Source organism: Exophiala viscosa (genome assembly GCF_022695815.1).
Source record: "Exophiala viscosa unplaced genomic scaffold EDD37scaffold_3, whole genome shotgun sequence".
Taxonomy (NCBI): domain Eukaryota; kingdom Fungi; phylum Ascomycota; class Eurotiomycetes; order Chaetothyriales; family Herpotrichiellaceae; genus Exophiala; species Exophiala viscosa.
In genome coordinates, this window is record NW_026944355.1 from 1,324,248 (window position 1) to 1,337,121 (window position 12,874).

At 52.3% G+C, this 12,874-nt stretch overlaps 3 protein-coding genes across 3 annotated transcripts; 2 read left to right on the forward strand and 1 right to left on the reverse strand.

The window, feature by feature from the left end:
• Window positions 1-705: 705 nt before the first annotated feature.
• On the forward strand, window positions 706-1,924 carry EDD37DRAFT_562453 (kinase-like domain-containing protein; the record flags this gene model as incomplete). Its single annotated transcript, XM_062813912.1, has 3 exons — window positions 706-804; window positions 858-1,153; window positions 1,204-1,924. The coding sequence occupies 3 exons, from the start codon at window positions 706-708 to the stop codon at window positions 1,922-1,924; spliced, it is 1,116 nt and encodes a 371-aa protein (XP_062671949.1).
• Window positions 1,925-5,492: 3,568 nt separating this feature from the next.
• Window positions 5,493-7,641, reverse strand: EDD37DRAFT_329659 (uncharacterized protein). The gene has a single exon (XM_062811544.1). The coding sequence runs from the start codon at window positions 7,175-7,177 to the stop codon at window positions 5,915-5,917; it is 1,263 nt and encodes a 420-aa protein (XP_062671950.1). The 5' UTR covers window positions 7,178-7,641; the 3' UTR covers window positions 5,493-5,914.
• A 3,137-nt stretch (window positions 7,642-10,778) lies between these two features.
• On the forward strand, window positions 10,779-12,265 carry EDD37DRAFT_329690 (uncharacterized protein). Its single transcript, XM_062811545.1, has 4 exons — window positions 10,779-11,004; window positions 11,060-11,647; window positions 11,702-12,076; window positions 12,136-12,265. Exons 1-3 carry the CDS (start codon window positions 10,912-10,914, stop codon window positions 11,858-11,860), a joined length of 840 nt encoding a protein of 279 aa, XP_062671951.1. The 5' UTR covers window positions 10,779-10,911; the 3' UTR covers window positions 11,861-12,076; window positions 12,136-12,265.
• Window positions 12,266-12,874: the final 609 nt, after the last annotated feature.

Here is a 12,874-nt window from a genome sequence, read left to right on the forward strand (position 1 = left end):
CGTATGTTCCTTCCGGTGTTGCAATTGACAGATCTGTCGAGACAAGTGCCTTGCCTCGGGACGGGATGGTGGTGGGCTTGGAGGCGTATAGATCGTAGCCTGCTGCGTACGCTGAGCCTCGCGTAGGTGTGGATGCATCGGCAGACAGTTTCTTGATCAGCAAAGGAGGTTGTGAGGAAAGTGAAGGAACGCTTGGAGTGTCTGGTGCCATGTTGGAGGCTGGTTCGTTGGGCTTTAAGCGTTTGGCAAGTGGTGAATTGGGCAGCGATGGTGCTTGATGGTCTCCGTTCGTGGTTGCGGCTGCTGGAGGTGTCGAAGCTCTTGTCATTCTCTGCTCTGAGACTCTGGGGTTGATAGCGCAGAGTGGTGAATTAAAATGTCAAAGGCGTCCCACATGCAATTAATGGGGGAAGACGCGTAAAGTACAGGGCGACGCGTGCAGCGAATTTGGAGCCTATGCTCGCCGGCAATTGATGCTTAAGTTGCTCCAATGTTTCAACGTACTTGGAGTCGCTACCTACTGTAGGTAGGTACCTGAACTCGGTGACTCGCGGACAAGCGGCCAATGCCTGAGCCGAGGTAAGACCTGGAAATGGCAACCCGCGAGCCGTTCCTCGGAACCAGCCTCTGACTTCAATGACCTGCCTGCGCTCTGCTTCAGAGCCCAATCCTCTTCCCATAATTGACGATGTTATAGTCGAGAAGATGGCAGGCCAAGTCAGACAGCCGATCGATTTGCCCTCGTTAGAGCGCTACATTGACAAGAATGTGGCTGAGATCAAGACCCCACTGGAACTGAAGCAGGTAATATACTCTGCAACCGTGGGTACATGCGACCTGTGACTGACACTGTGAAGTTCGGCTTTGGCCAGTCCAATCCTACATATCAGATCACCGACTCGACTGGCACGAAATATGTGATGCGAAAGGCACCACCGGGCAAACTGCTTTCAAAGACTGCACATCGAGTAGATCGGGAGTACAAGATCATCAAGGCTCTTGAAGAGACGGATGTGCCTGTACCGAAGGCATACTGCATGTGCGAAGACAGTGGTGTCATTGGAACACCATTCTACGTTATGGAATTCCTGGATGGCCGCATGGTCACTGAGCCACATTTTCCCGGCTTCAGTGCGGAGGAGAGAACAGAAATGTAGGTCAACGCTGTACTGGCCCATGAGACCAGATCTGACGTTACCACAGGTGGCGCGATGCTATACGGACACTGGCAAAATTCCACCGAGTTGACTTCAAAAAGGTCGGTCTTTCAGATTTTGGTCGACATGGCGGGTTTTACGACCGCCAGTTAAAGACCTTCGGCACTTTATCGAAGGCGCAAGCTGCTGTTGCAGACGTGGATACCAAAGTGCCCGTAGGCGATATACCTCATTTCGATGACATGGTTGCTTTCTTCAAACAAAAGTCGACACAACCGAAGGATCGCACGACCCTGATCCATGGAGACTATAAGATCGACAACCTCGTATTCCACAAGACTGAACCACGAGTTATTGGAATTCTCGATTGGGAAATGGCCACCATCGGACATCCATTATCAGATTTCGTGAATGTGACGGCGCCATGGGTTTGGGTGGGAAGGGTGAGTGGTTCTGCTCATTCCGGCAAGGAGGTGGAACACTTTGCATCCGGCGCAACCCCGGGCCTGCCTTCGTTGGATCAAGTAACAGAATGGTACACTGAGGATTCTGGTTATGATGTTCGTCCGGAACTGGCTTGGGGCAACGCCTTTGGAGGATACAGGGGCGCCATTATCATGCAGGGCATCGCAGCGAGGTATGCTCAACGCCAGGCAAGTGGCACGACCGCCAAAAACTATGCTGCACAGATGAGCCCGTATGGTGAGTGGGCTTATAGTCTGGTGAAACAATTGCAGGAGACCTCCGGGGCCAAGGTGAAGCTGTAGATCCAATAGTGACAACTTCTGCGCTCCTGAAATGACCACGTGTCGTAAATATCAGAGAGAAGGCACCACCACATGCCTCCAGTCAACCTACCATCTGCATCCTGGTTCCTTCCTGCTGCATTCTCCGTTTTTCAAGCGCGCTTGGGTCACTTCCAGCCCGTTCTCGACCTGGCCATGTTTGACCTTTGTGCGGTACGATAAGGGTTTGGACGATGCCGAGACGAAGGATTATCCAGTGTGCTGACTGTGTAAAGGCCACGATGGACACGATATAGTGCCGTTGGCCATCCTGAACGGCGAGCATCCTTGACATGCTGTGTTTCGTTATCGATCACCTAATCAAGGAGAATAGCCACTTTGGCTAGACGGAAAACACGCCGATTCCGCCCCCAGATGGTAATTTATACGTTGGAAGAGAAGGAATACAGCTGATCGTTCAAGGCATTCCTACCTGGCCAGACCCGGCAGTCCAGGTCCCGACCTACGGTACGAATAAGCTGCTGACTGCTGGGGCGAGCTCGCGCTAAGACCCAGTCCTCTGGGTCCGCGACGGCAATACATCGTCCAGGGACAAGAATGTGCACTGCCCAAGACAGGCATGATGCAGATCGCAACATTGATCCCAGCCCTCCCCCCTGGACGACCTCTGGAACCTGGTTGGGACGTACCGAAAGTCTTATCTCTCAGGAGAACATTCATCCAAGATGGTGCCAGGGCCCAGGGTCACCTTCACCTGTTGCCAGCCAGCTCTGCGGGTAAAAGGAGATTGACGACACCCAGCCTGCGCCAAATCAGTCTTTCAGGTATGCCGACCATTTCTACATATCATGAATCACGATGGAGACAAAATATCCTGTTGTGTGTTGGACCCTCCCCAAATCCCCGGAAGCCTAGACCGAGCATGGTCCGAGGATTTCCCACGCTTATGTCGAGATCAGTACGCAATGCCCCGTACCTTTCCCGTGGCTTGTAGCGACTTATTACTTCGGGTTCGTCTCCGATGCCACGAGTCTCACAATCGGTCGAACGATGAAGTGCAGCTACTGAAAGGACGATTCCAGGATGTTCACGTATGGACATAGGAGTCTCCATCGATATCGTCTCCAAACCGATGTCTCTTTCGCATTCGGGAAAATGGTACGGAGGTACAACCACGTGGATGGATGAGAAGTCACTAGTACTCCAACACAGAACTCGTACCTTGTGCAGCAGCACCAGCACCTTCCTTGCTAGGAATATGGGGCCAAATTCATGATGGAGCACGGCAACTGGTCCATCCACCTGGCGGCGGGCCATCAATAAACGAAAACTCTACAGTCCCAACGAATAACGAAGGGGTAGGCCAGTACCCAAAGTGGCCTGGGCTGTATTGCGGAATCCACCAGGGCGACAGATCCTGGACAGGAGGTCAGGAGCCTGTGGGTCGTATAAAACTGCGAAATACGGGAAAGATACCGCGAGCGGCGTGATCCACCAATACTTGGTGCTCACCTTCGCAAGCCCTTCGCAAGAAGCCAGTTCCACAGTTTCGGCGAGCTTCTTATCGACTCCTCGAATGCGAAAATAAGTTAGCTTAGACGAAAGCATCCAAAGTGTGTTGGTTCTGGGAACCTCCGAAGTATTCCATCCATTAGCATCGTACGGGCGGGTGCTGTCAAGGTACGATGTAACCTCCGCTATCCCCCCGCTGGTCCTTTTGCTCTCTTTCATTGATCAGATTCCGGGTTAGCTGTCGGAAAAGTCAGGCAGGGACTCGTCGGTTTCCCGGCCCAGAGTTCCACTGAACTGGAGTACAGGAATATCCTGGTCTGCAGACTACACCGGTTAGCTGATCAGAAATGGGCGCGATTCACTCGTTCATACGGAGAGACTCATGTACCGAGTGACTATGGACGCTCTCACCCATACTCTCTGAAATAGGCAATCTCACTGCTTTCGGATCTTGAAGGAGAAGGTCACAAACACCTTAAGTCCGTGCCCACAGACGCTTCAGCTCCGTCGATCTAACATGGGGGCCGCAGGGTCATTAGTCATGCTACTCAAAAGAGTGATGATAGTCACTTGGGGAAAGGTTTGCTCGTCTGACGGCCTATCCTTGGACATACTCGCATTCGTTGCTTGTACGGGACGCACATCGGAATCTGAGTTGTCAGACATAGCCTTTTCATCTCAATACCAACAAGCCATACTCCGTCATTCCGCAGACGCCCCATAGCTGTTGGTAACGTTATCTTCAAGCTTTGCGATGCTGGCAAGGTGTAAAGTCAAAGCTGCATAACGCACTAAGAAGACCCCCCTCTCACAAGCTCCAGCCTCCCGGTCGCCATCAGGAGATCATCGCGAACAAGTCAAAAATCTGCGACTGCCGATCCTTGGACTGGCGCCTCCAAATTACGGTCAAGGATGAGGCATGGTCACCGCTACGAACAAATCTGACAAAGGAACAGACCAGGGTTGTGCCGTGTCCGGTGGGTCTCAGTATATCAGGAGCCGTTTGATGGAATGGCCGCGCAATTGGGGTGAGGCCATTGGCTCCTATAGAAGGGACTACTCGCTTTCCTGCAACTGATGGGGTTAGATTGACTGCCAACGGGTCTACCGTACGACCTATACACCGTACATCTTGCTTATGAAATCTATCACATTCAACATCGTGATCACGGTTCTGGAGCAACGATTGCTTCGAACTCTGGCCCCCACCAGGAAAGCAACATCGACGCGCTGGCATTTTTTCCGTTTTGTCCAGTAATATGCAGCAACTATTCTATTAGTTGGAAACACCGGTTTCGTTCAATGGCGTGGGAACTGCACTCATACTCGCGATTTGCACACCTGAGTCTGACAGCAACAAATGGCATATCTTCCGCCGGTGCATAGGGTCACCCCCCTGCCCCCATTTTCGATGTTGTGGAACCCAAGCTGAAATGTCACTGCTCACCCAAGCATGCTGGCCTTTTCCCACAGTTTTGCACCATGTGGGAACGGAGTAGGATTTGCTCCGTTGACAACCAAGAAACGGGCACTTGCCCAATTGCTGTGCCTTGCAGTAGGGCTGAACGAGGGACACACACGCACAACTTGGAGATCCCTATGCACAATTGTGCAAGTACACTTGTTACTCGGCCTACGGCATGCCTGAACAGCATATGCGTATGCTATCAAATCCGTTTATGGTAAGTCACCAGAAATGACACTCGGCCGTAACGCGACGATCCGCGACACCTGTGACCGAGCTGCCACACAGACATATTCTTAGGGCGCTACCGGTCAATAACCCAAATGGGATAGTTTCGCGGGCTGGAAACTAAGCCCTTCGAAGTGACACTGCTGCCTGGGCTGTGCAACGACAAGTCTTCTATTCCTGTGCAAGTCTGGCACCCGGAAACATATCGCGCGAATGTCGAAAGTGCCATGCAATGGAGGAGAACACAAGTTCTCAAGATTATTGTGTAGCATGTCATGATGCATATGGGTTCTAGATCTTGAGACTCCCGCGACACAACGATTTTGGCTATCTCGGTCCTCAACTCCCAGTCAGCCTTCCTTCGTGCAAAGCTGTAACGTAGCGACTGTTCTCGTCGAAGACTTCCTGGTATCAAAACGACTAATAGTAAACACCATGCTCCAGGCACGCCCTGTCCTGCCCAAGGTCCTCCCTCCCTCTGCCCAGCGTCCTCCCACACCACACTGCTCAGCACATTTCAGTGTGTCAAAGAAGGTGGGAGGATGGCATTAAAATATGATCACATAGAACCCGTAAAGTTCGTCCAGTTTTGTACCTCCGAAAGGAGAAAAGCCGCCCGCCGCCCTTCTTTCCCAATAACGATGGATAGGAAAATCGTAAGATATCAATAGTGATGATTGGTCGTAACGTAGACAAAACGTAGAGTTGAGACAATTCGCAGTCTTTCTTGCAAGGCCGACAAAAATTCTAAACGTGCAGCGCGCAAGACAACCCATCTTGTGTAGGGTGGGTTTCCCGAGGCCAACTCACTTTCGATTTGAGCGTTGCGCCTGGGTTGGTTTTGGTTGTTGTTGCTGCTGTTGCAGCTGTTGGGGTTGGGCCTGGCCCTTGTTGTGAATGCGCCGGACGTGGTCCTTCATGTTATCCATGCGGGAGAAGACGCGGGAGCACTCTTCGCCGTCGGCCCCGTGCCACTCACATTTGATGCCTGGATTGTGCTTGGCCTCGTGGCGGGCGCGGTCCTTCTTGCTGGAGAAGCCGCCGGTCAGGGGCTGGTCGGCGGACTTTGCGCGTGCAGCGGCGGTAGCCTCGCTTTGAGGGCAATTGTCGATCCGGCAGAAGAGGTGCTTGCTGTGGCGATTATAGTGCTTGCGCAGGTCACAGCCGCGGGTGAAGGTTGCGCGCGATGTGCAGCCGGGATATGCGCAGCGCCAGGCTTGCGTGGTTGCGCCGCCGGATGATGGTGTGAGGCTGGCGGTCGAGATCATTGACGGTGGATGCTGCTCCATCACGGGGATGCCGTACTGATGCAGGGACGTGCTGGAGGAGTTGGAGTGGGAGCGCATCTGCGGGCGGAAACTTGACGACTCTAATGACAGACCTCTTGTGAGCGAGGGGATGGGACTGCATGATCTCGACAGCGACGACAGGCTGCTGCGGCTTGGACGTGAGACGACGGAGAAGGATGGTGAAGCGATCAGGTGGGCGTTGGAGGGGAGAGGCGCCGCATTGAAATCGAATGATGGGTGCATGTCCTGGGGAGTCGGGGGGATGATGTTGGCCATGGAGTGATGACTTGAATGGTGCTCAAATGGGTTGTTGAACTGTGTGTGCGTGGTTGTGGTGGTTTCGTAGGGCATCATGGGTGTGGGTTGGGAGTAGTTGGGGAACTGGTACCAGTGACCTGATTGTTCATACATGTTGTAGGGGGTGTTGGCGGTCGCGGTGGAATTGCTGGTCGCAGCAGCAGTATAGTGAGCCATGCCAGAAGGATCGCCAACCGTTGGCACTGGGAAAAAGGAGGCTGAATCAGACGGATTGTCGTCAAAAGATGATAGATGCTGCAGGTCGTGAGATTGGGGCTCAGACATAGATATTCCGGGCAACATGAATAGAGAGTCGGAGGACACCGACGCAGTGTGTCCGTGACTGCTCGATGGAGCAGGCGATGGATAAGTAAAGGCCGGGAGGGAAGGTGAGCAACAATTCAGTAAGCCGGTTTTGTCGAATTCGTCAAACTCGCTGGGCGGGGGTGTGATGGAGAAGATTGCTTCGGTATCAACGGCCATAACTGCTGCAAGTTGCCCGAGGGGTGAGATGGATGACCTTATACTGGTATATTATTAAGTTGAAGGATCGAGGGGAGGTCGTCGATGCATATATATGCTTTCTCTCTTTGCTCTTGGCCGACCAGACTGGGCTTCCATTCACGGTCTCGGACAGAGTACTCGTATCAGGGAAATTTCGCAACAGGTGTTTCGATAGGACTGAAATCAAGAGCTCCTTACCTGGGGGCGAAGAGGCATATGAATAGTAGGATTCGAAATGCTTTCGAAACTTTAAGTCGTGTTGGTGCCTGTGTGCAAAGGTCCCATGGGTGGGCACTACCTTGTAGGGCTACGGATCACCCTGGTCCCCTCCTCGCTGCTGACCGTACTGGGACCTCTGCACGAAAGTCAAAGTGTTAAGAGCGAGGTGGTGGGTCCCTCACAGGGCTGCTGAGCCATACTGCCACAAATACGGTCAAGACACAATTGCTCAGGGATGGTGGAAACGCTCCACAGATGCATAGTGTCAGTGCGTGGTCAGTGGTCAGTTGGACAAATGTCCCAAACAGCGTGGAATCCAAGGATTGGGACTGGAGAATGGAGGCACAACTGGCTCGTACCGGTAGGCTGATACACATGCAGACGGTGATACTGGCGGAGGGGCCAGGCATTTTGCTGAACTGGCGCGGTGAGTCGGAAGGTAACGCAGTAATGGCGACGTTCTGAACGTGGGCTTCGTTTACTAGCGCTGTATGGTATCGAACGAGAGTTCACATTGTTCGCCCATATCCTTCGTTTTCGCCCTATGACACAGCGCGGTCGGGGCTGCAGTAGCGTGGACACCAGTGCCGCGGGTAGGGCTAATTTTGACCCATGCTAGGCGGTGCTCGCGGCCCAGTTAGTGGACGCCAATCTGTGGGTGAGACTGAAATCCCGGGCCATAGGGGTGATTTGCATTTTGACAAAGCCACCTGCGCCGCTTTGATCTCTGGCCGTTTCAAGTGGTCACCTCGGACGAAGTCTGCTCGTCCGAATACGTCCCAGCTTTGCTGACTGGTCTTTTCCCCTCAAATCATATATACTATGTACACACAGTTTGTGGCGGGAAGCTTATACCTATGCAATGGTCCTGCTTGCAATTTGTGGAAGATTGACCGGTTTGGTGGATTTCCGTTCTGCTTCCTTTCCCGTGACAGTCGTCTCAGGTCACGCCGATACCTAGACAGCTCGATGTCGCGACATATGCCCAGGAAGTACTATCGGCCCGAGCTCGTTGATCTCATCTAACATCCGTACCCGCTTAACAGCGGAGGCTACAGAGTCATTAGCTTTCTTGGATTTTCTCCTAAGCCTTGCACGATCGACAGGCTGAATTAACAGAAACATCACTCTGAACGAGATTCGCTGCGTCATCGGTTTGAAATTGTCCCGCAGGCACTATTCGTGTGGTGTCCGGCCAATAGTCCATCGCCGTTTCCGACAGGCTGGAGATATTCGCTGGTGGTAGAGATAGTCTCCGACCCTGATCGTCCGTCGGTTTTGGTATGGGACATCCGCCCATGGCCATATTCGTATTCGTTTGGGCTCTTCAGCGTTATTATTGATGGTGGCCAAGGGCCTAACCCCGACCGTCTGGGTCGTATGTAAGCATGATTCCACAACGGAACTGGGCGAACCTGGGGGTATGAGGCGCTCTGTCCTCAAAGCAGTAGTAACCCCACGACAAGTATTGGGGTATCCGCTGCACTGCGCGATTTGAAAATGCGTGCTTGATCCTATCACTGTTCACCACGCGTTTACCGGCGCGAGCGTGAGATCCAGAGGGATGCCTGTAGGGATGTTTCTGGCTCTGTGGCATTCAACCACTTGCCCTGGTTATACGTTCGGCACTGACCAATACTCCCGATAGTGGCATAAAACCGAGCCTTTGGGGTAGTATTGCCCAAGGCCAGGACGCTTATATGCGAGACTATACCCCTTTTCGTGATTATTGCCGATTCTAGAAATCACTTTCAGAGTCATAGTCCGGGGCCAGTATTGCTAATGAAACATAGCATTTCGCACCCACTCGAAGTTTGGACAGAATCTGGGAATTGATAAGCAGTCAATGTACGTCAAGTGCACATTGATATCGCCGGCAAGCAGCGATCCCGAACTCAGCTGAATACCCTGATCTGGTATCGCGGCTCTTTGGGTTCACCTGGGGTCTGGAGTGTACCATTATGACTCGTCCATGCAATCTGGTCCCCGAATGCCAGTCGGGTATGCTGCATACGACGATAACTTATTGCCGCATGAGCACCGATGCATGCGGTGAGTGTAACTGTCGATCTGGTCATATTCCTTTATTGTTGTGCATCTGGAAGTAGGGTATCGCGCTAATCAGCGAGACGGCAAGTATTGAACCCCTTAACATCTCCGACCACCTCATCCCGGCAGCTTACATATCTGAGCATGTTCTTTTGGCTTGATAACCGACCGAATGAACGAGGTGTGGAGGTCGAACAAGCCGCCCTTTCCTTATTGGCTTCCGGACGGCGGACGCTGTAAGTAAGGTTGGCCCGTTGAAAACACATGGATCACAAGCTGCCTCGTGATGGAACCCCCATTGAGATACTCAAATGAACATCATGTCCAGCACTCAAAACTCCATCTGGGCGCCGGTTCAGCATTCTAGAATCACGGAATGGCCACCGCTGTGTGCTGTTCTGAGGTTGAAGCTCTATGGCACCTCATCAGAAGCTGTTGTTTTTCGACGGGTACAAGCTCGACGCGGTAAGTGAATGACTCCAGTGGGCACATGGGAAAAGCACGCATGTAAAACCACGTGTCATGCCGTCGGGGATTGTACTCGTACTTGTCTTTTCGAACAAGCCTCCATATGAAGGTACAATACGAGAGTCCCGAAGTTATTGACGTCACGGTACAGCTGGTCCACTGTTGACTCGGACATGTACGTCTCCACAAACATCACTGTTGTCAACTTGTCAGGGACGCTGCCGGGGAGCTACAAGAGATGCACGGGAGCTGGGAAGGGTACCTTCGGCGAGGTCTTCGAGGGGGTTTACAGTTGGTCAAAACCTGCTTCGAAGCCAGACAGTGCAGGAGTCAGTACGTTGGGGTCACGCGGGCCCGAGAATGCGAGGGACTCCACGTGTATATATCCTGAAGAGAAAAGGGTCGTGGCAGAGATGCTCGCGAAGATGGCTCATATCGGCCCTTAGGGACACTCGTACGGGCGTATTTCACTTGGATCGACAGCATAGCGAGATGAGGGAAGGGAGGGGAGCGGACCCCAAATATTTCAGGTCTGGAATAGACCACAAATAGCGCATTCAGATATGGCGTTTAATGTTTGACAACGTTTTGGATCCCAAGAAAGAGCTCGAGGTACTAGCTATTTCTGGTGGAAGATGCGAGCACGTGATTGAGACGTGCACTTGGCGTGTTTGGAGCATTTCCCCTGACAGACATCTCCAATGCCATTAGGTAATCATCGCTATAATTTCCCTCTTGGCTTGGCCTGTCTGTCCCTAGCCGATCTGGACCAAAAGTACCTTACCCTTGAATCGACCATCGTGTTACAAAGTTGACGCAGCACCCCTCTCTGGTCTTATCAATTTACGAAAGGGTTGTCCCACACACTTCTGGGGCAAGATCTACTCAATTGTACTTTTGCAGTTCAGCAGTGATCACGGATCGCTAAATGTTCATGAGGCTTGTCGCATGCCTCCAGACAATCTGCTGTGACGATCATGTCGGCCACAAGTACTACGCCCGAGACCACGGATGCGGAAGACCGTGAGATCGTGGAAACACTAGCCAAACTCCAGAGCATGTCCACTCAAGTTAGTCTCGCTCAGAAGCACTCAATACCGCAATGCCTTGCTGAACATGTGGCAGATCACTGCTTTGCGGACTTTGTTGCCCGAGAAGTTGATCAACCCGACCAGGTTCGCTCTGGAAAACCCGCTTGGGTATGATCCGGAAAAGCTCGCGGACTACCTGCAAGATGCAGCGCTTGCAGGTAGCCAGGACCTAGTACAGTTCAAGAAAGACTGGCACAGCGAGGACGTGCGACAACTCTGGCATGCTGTCAACACAGGAGACGCCCCCCAGGGTGAAGATGCCTGGAGTGTGGACTACGGCGACCTTGTCATTCGTGCCAGAAATCAACATTCTCACTCTGCCATGGTCAATGGACTCAGCAGCGGACAGCAGCACCAGACCGATGCGGACCTGGCTAGGATTGTCAGCGACTTTCGCGCAAAACACCCTGACATCAAATTCGACGTGGCAGATGAAGCACACCCCTTGCCACTAAACATCACCATTGCTCAGCTGGATCTTCGTGTCGAACAGAATCAGACAGCTGGTGCTACAGCTTTTACGGTGGCTGGAAAGCCGAATACCGAGCCATTCGCTCTCCGAGATAGCATCGTCGACACGATTGGAAAAAGCGGGGGCACAAGTAACCTCGGTGTCTTCCTTGTATGAAAGGTTCCCTACTTGTGCGTCCTTACTACTGAGCTAAGTTGTTCATAGGAAATGCTCGCCGCTTACAGCGATGTGAAAACCAGGCACTGCGATAAGTGCAACAAGCTTGTGAACAACGAGTTACTGTTGCCGCTAGTCAGACAACTCAAGCCTGAATCGAGCAATGAACATGTTGAATTTCTTGCGCTTCATCAAGATTGCGTGTGAAAAGACAGAGAGCCTGGCGTTTACAGCGTCTAAATGTATCGACAGATTCTACCATCTCTGATGTGTATATTCACAAGCTGCGCCTAGATGCAGTACCCAGGGACACTGTCGACTGATAATCACCCTGGCTGGTGGTTGGGACTCATGCTACCCTCCGGCAACATCGATGGACGGACAGGTGGTGCTCCGTGATGTTAGAGCAAGTCACATCGATAGGTAAGCCGGTCTCTTTGACATCCCCCTCATGTCCAAGACTTAAACTGACGCCAAGCCAGAGTCCGAGACAGACGGCAATGCTGAACCAAAGATCACCGAGTTGCGCAACGCTCGCAGGAGGTTATGTCAAGTCCACTCAATGTGTCAAAGCATGGCTAGTCCCAGATGACGAAAAGTCGTTCGTACTTCGAGTACGACATACCGGTCTGACTTTGGGCTGAACCCGGCTCAATGGTATTTGGGGAATCTTGGCACACTCATACGCCTTGGCTACTTGAACAGTGAATGAGACCAGGCAGCAATCAATGGAGACGGGCCATCGTGCGTATCAAGCAAGGCAAAGCTTCTCGGTCGAAAGACGAGAGGATGCAAGCAACCAACCATCACCCTGACCAGACTACGTAATTCGACGGGCTTCATACGTGTCTGGCAAAAGCAATACCCTTAGCAATCGTTTTATGCCAGCGCCTACTAAGTTGTATCACGCATTGCTTCCAATCTGACTTTGCGCCATGCGACGCTCAACGGGACGTTATGTCGCTGAATCCTCCATTCAAATCTGGACGACCGCCAGCCGAATCGACAGCCAGACCAATGCATGATTCCAACCATGTACGACAACAATCCTGGAGCAAATTGACCTCGAGCTGTGCCAATCTCAGTCTCAAGAAGAACTCAATGACAAATGAAATTGCTCATCCGATGTCGCTGGCGCACACTGCACGGGAAGCACCTCAGAAAACCTTGAAGCGGAGAGTGGACGGCAGCATGAAAGACGAGCAAACTTGGGAGTTGTCT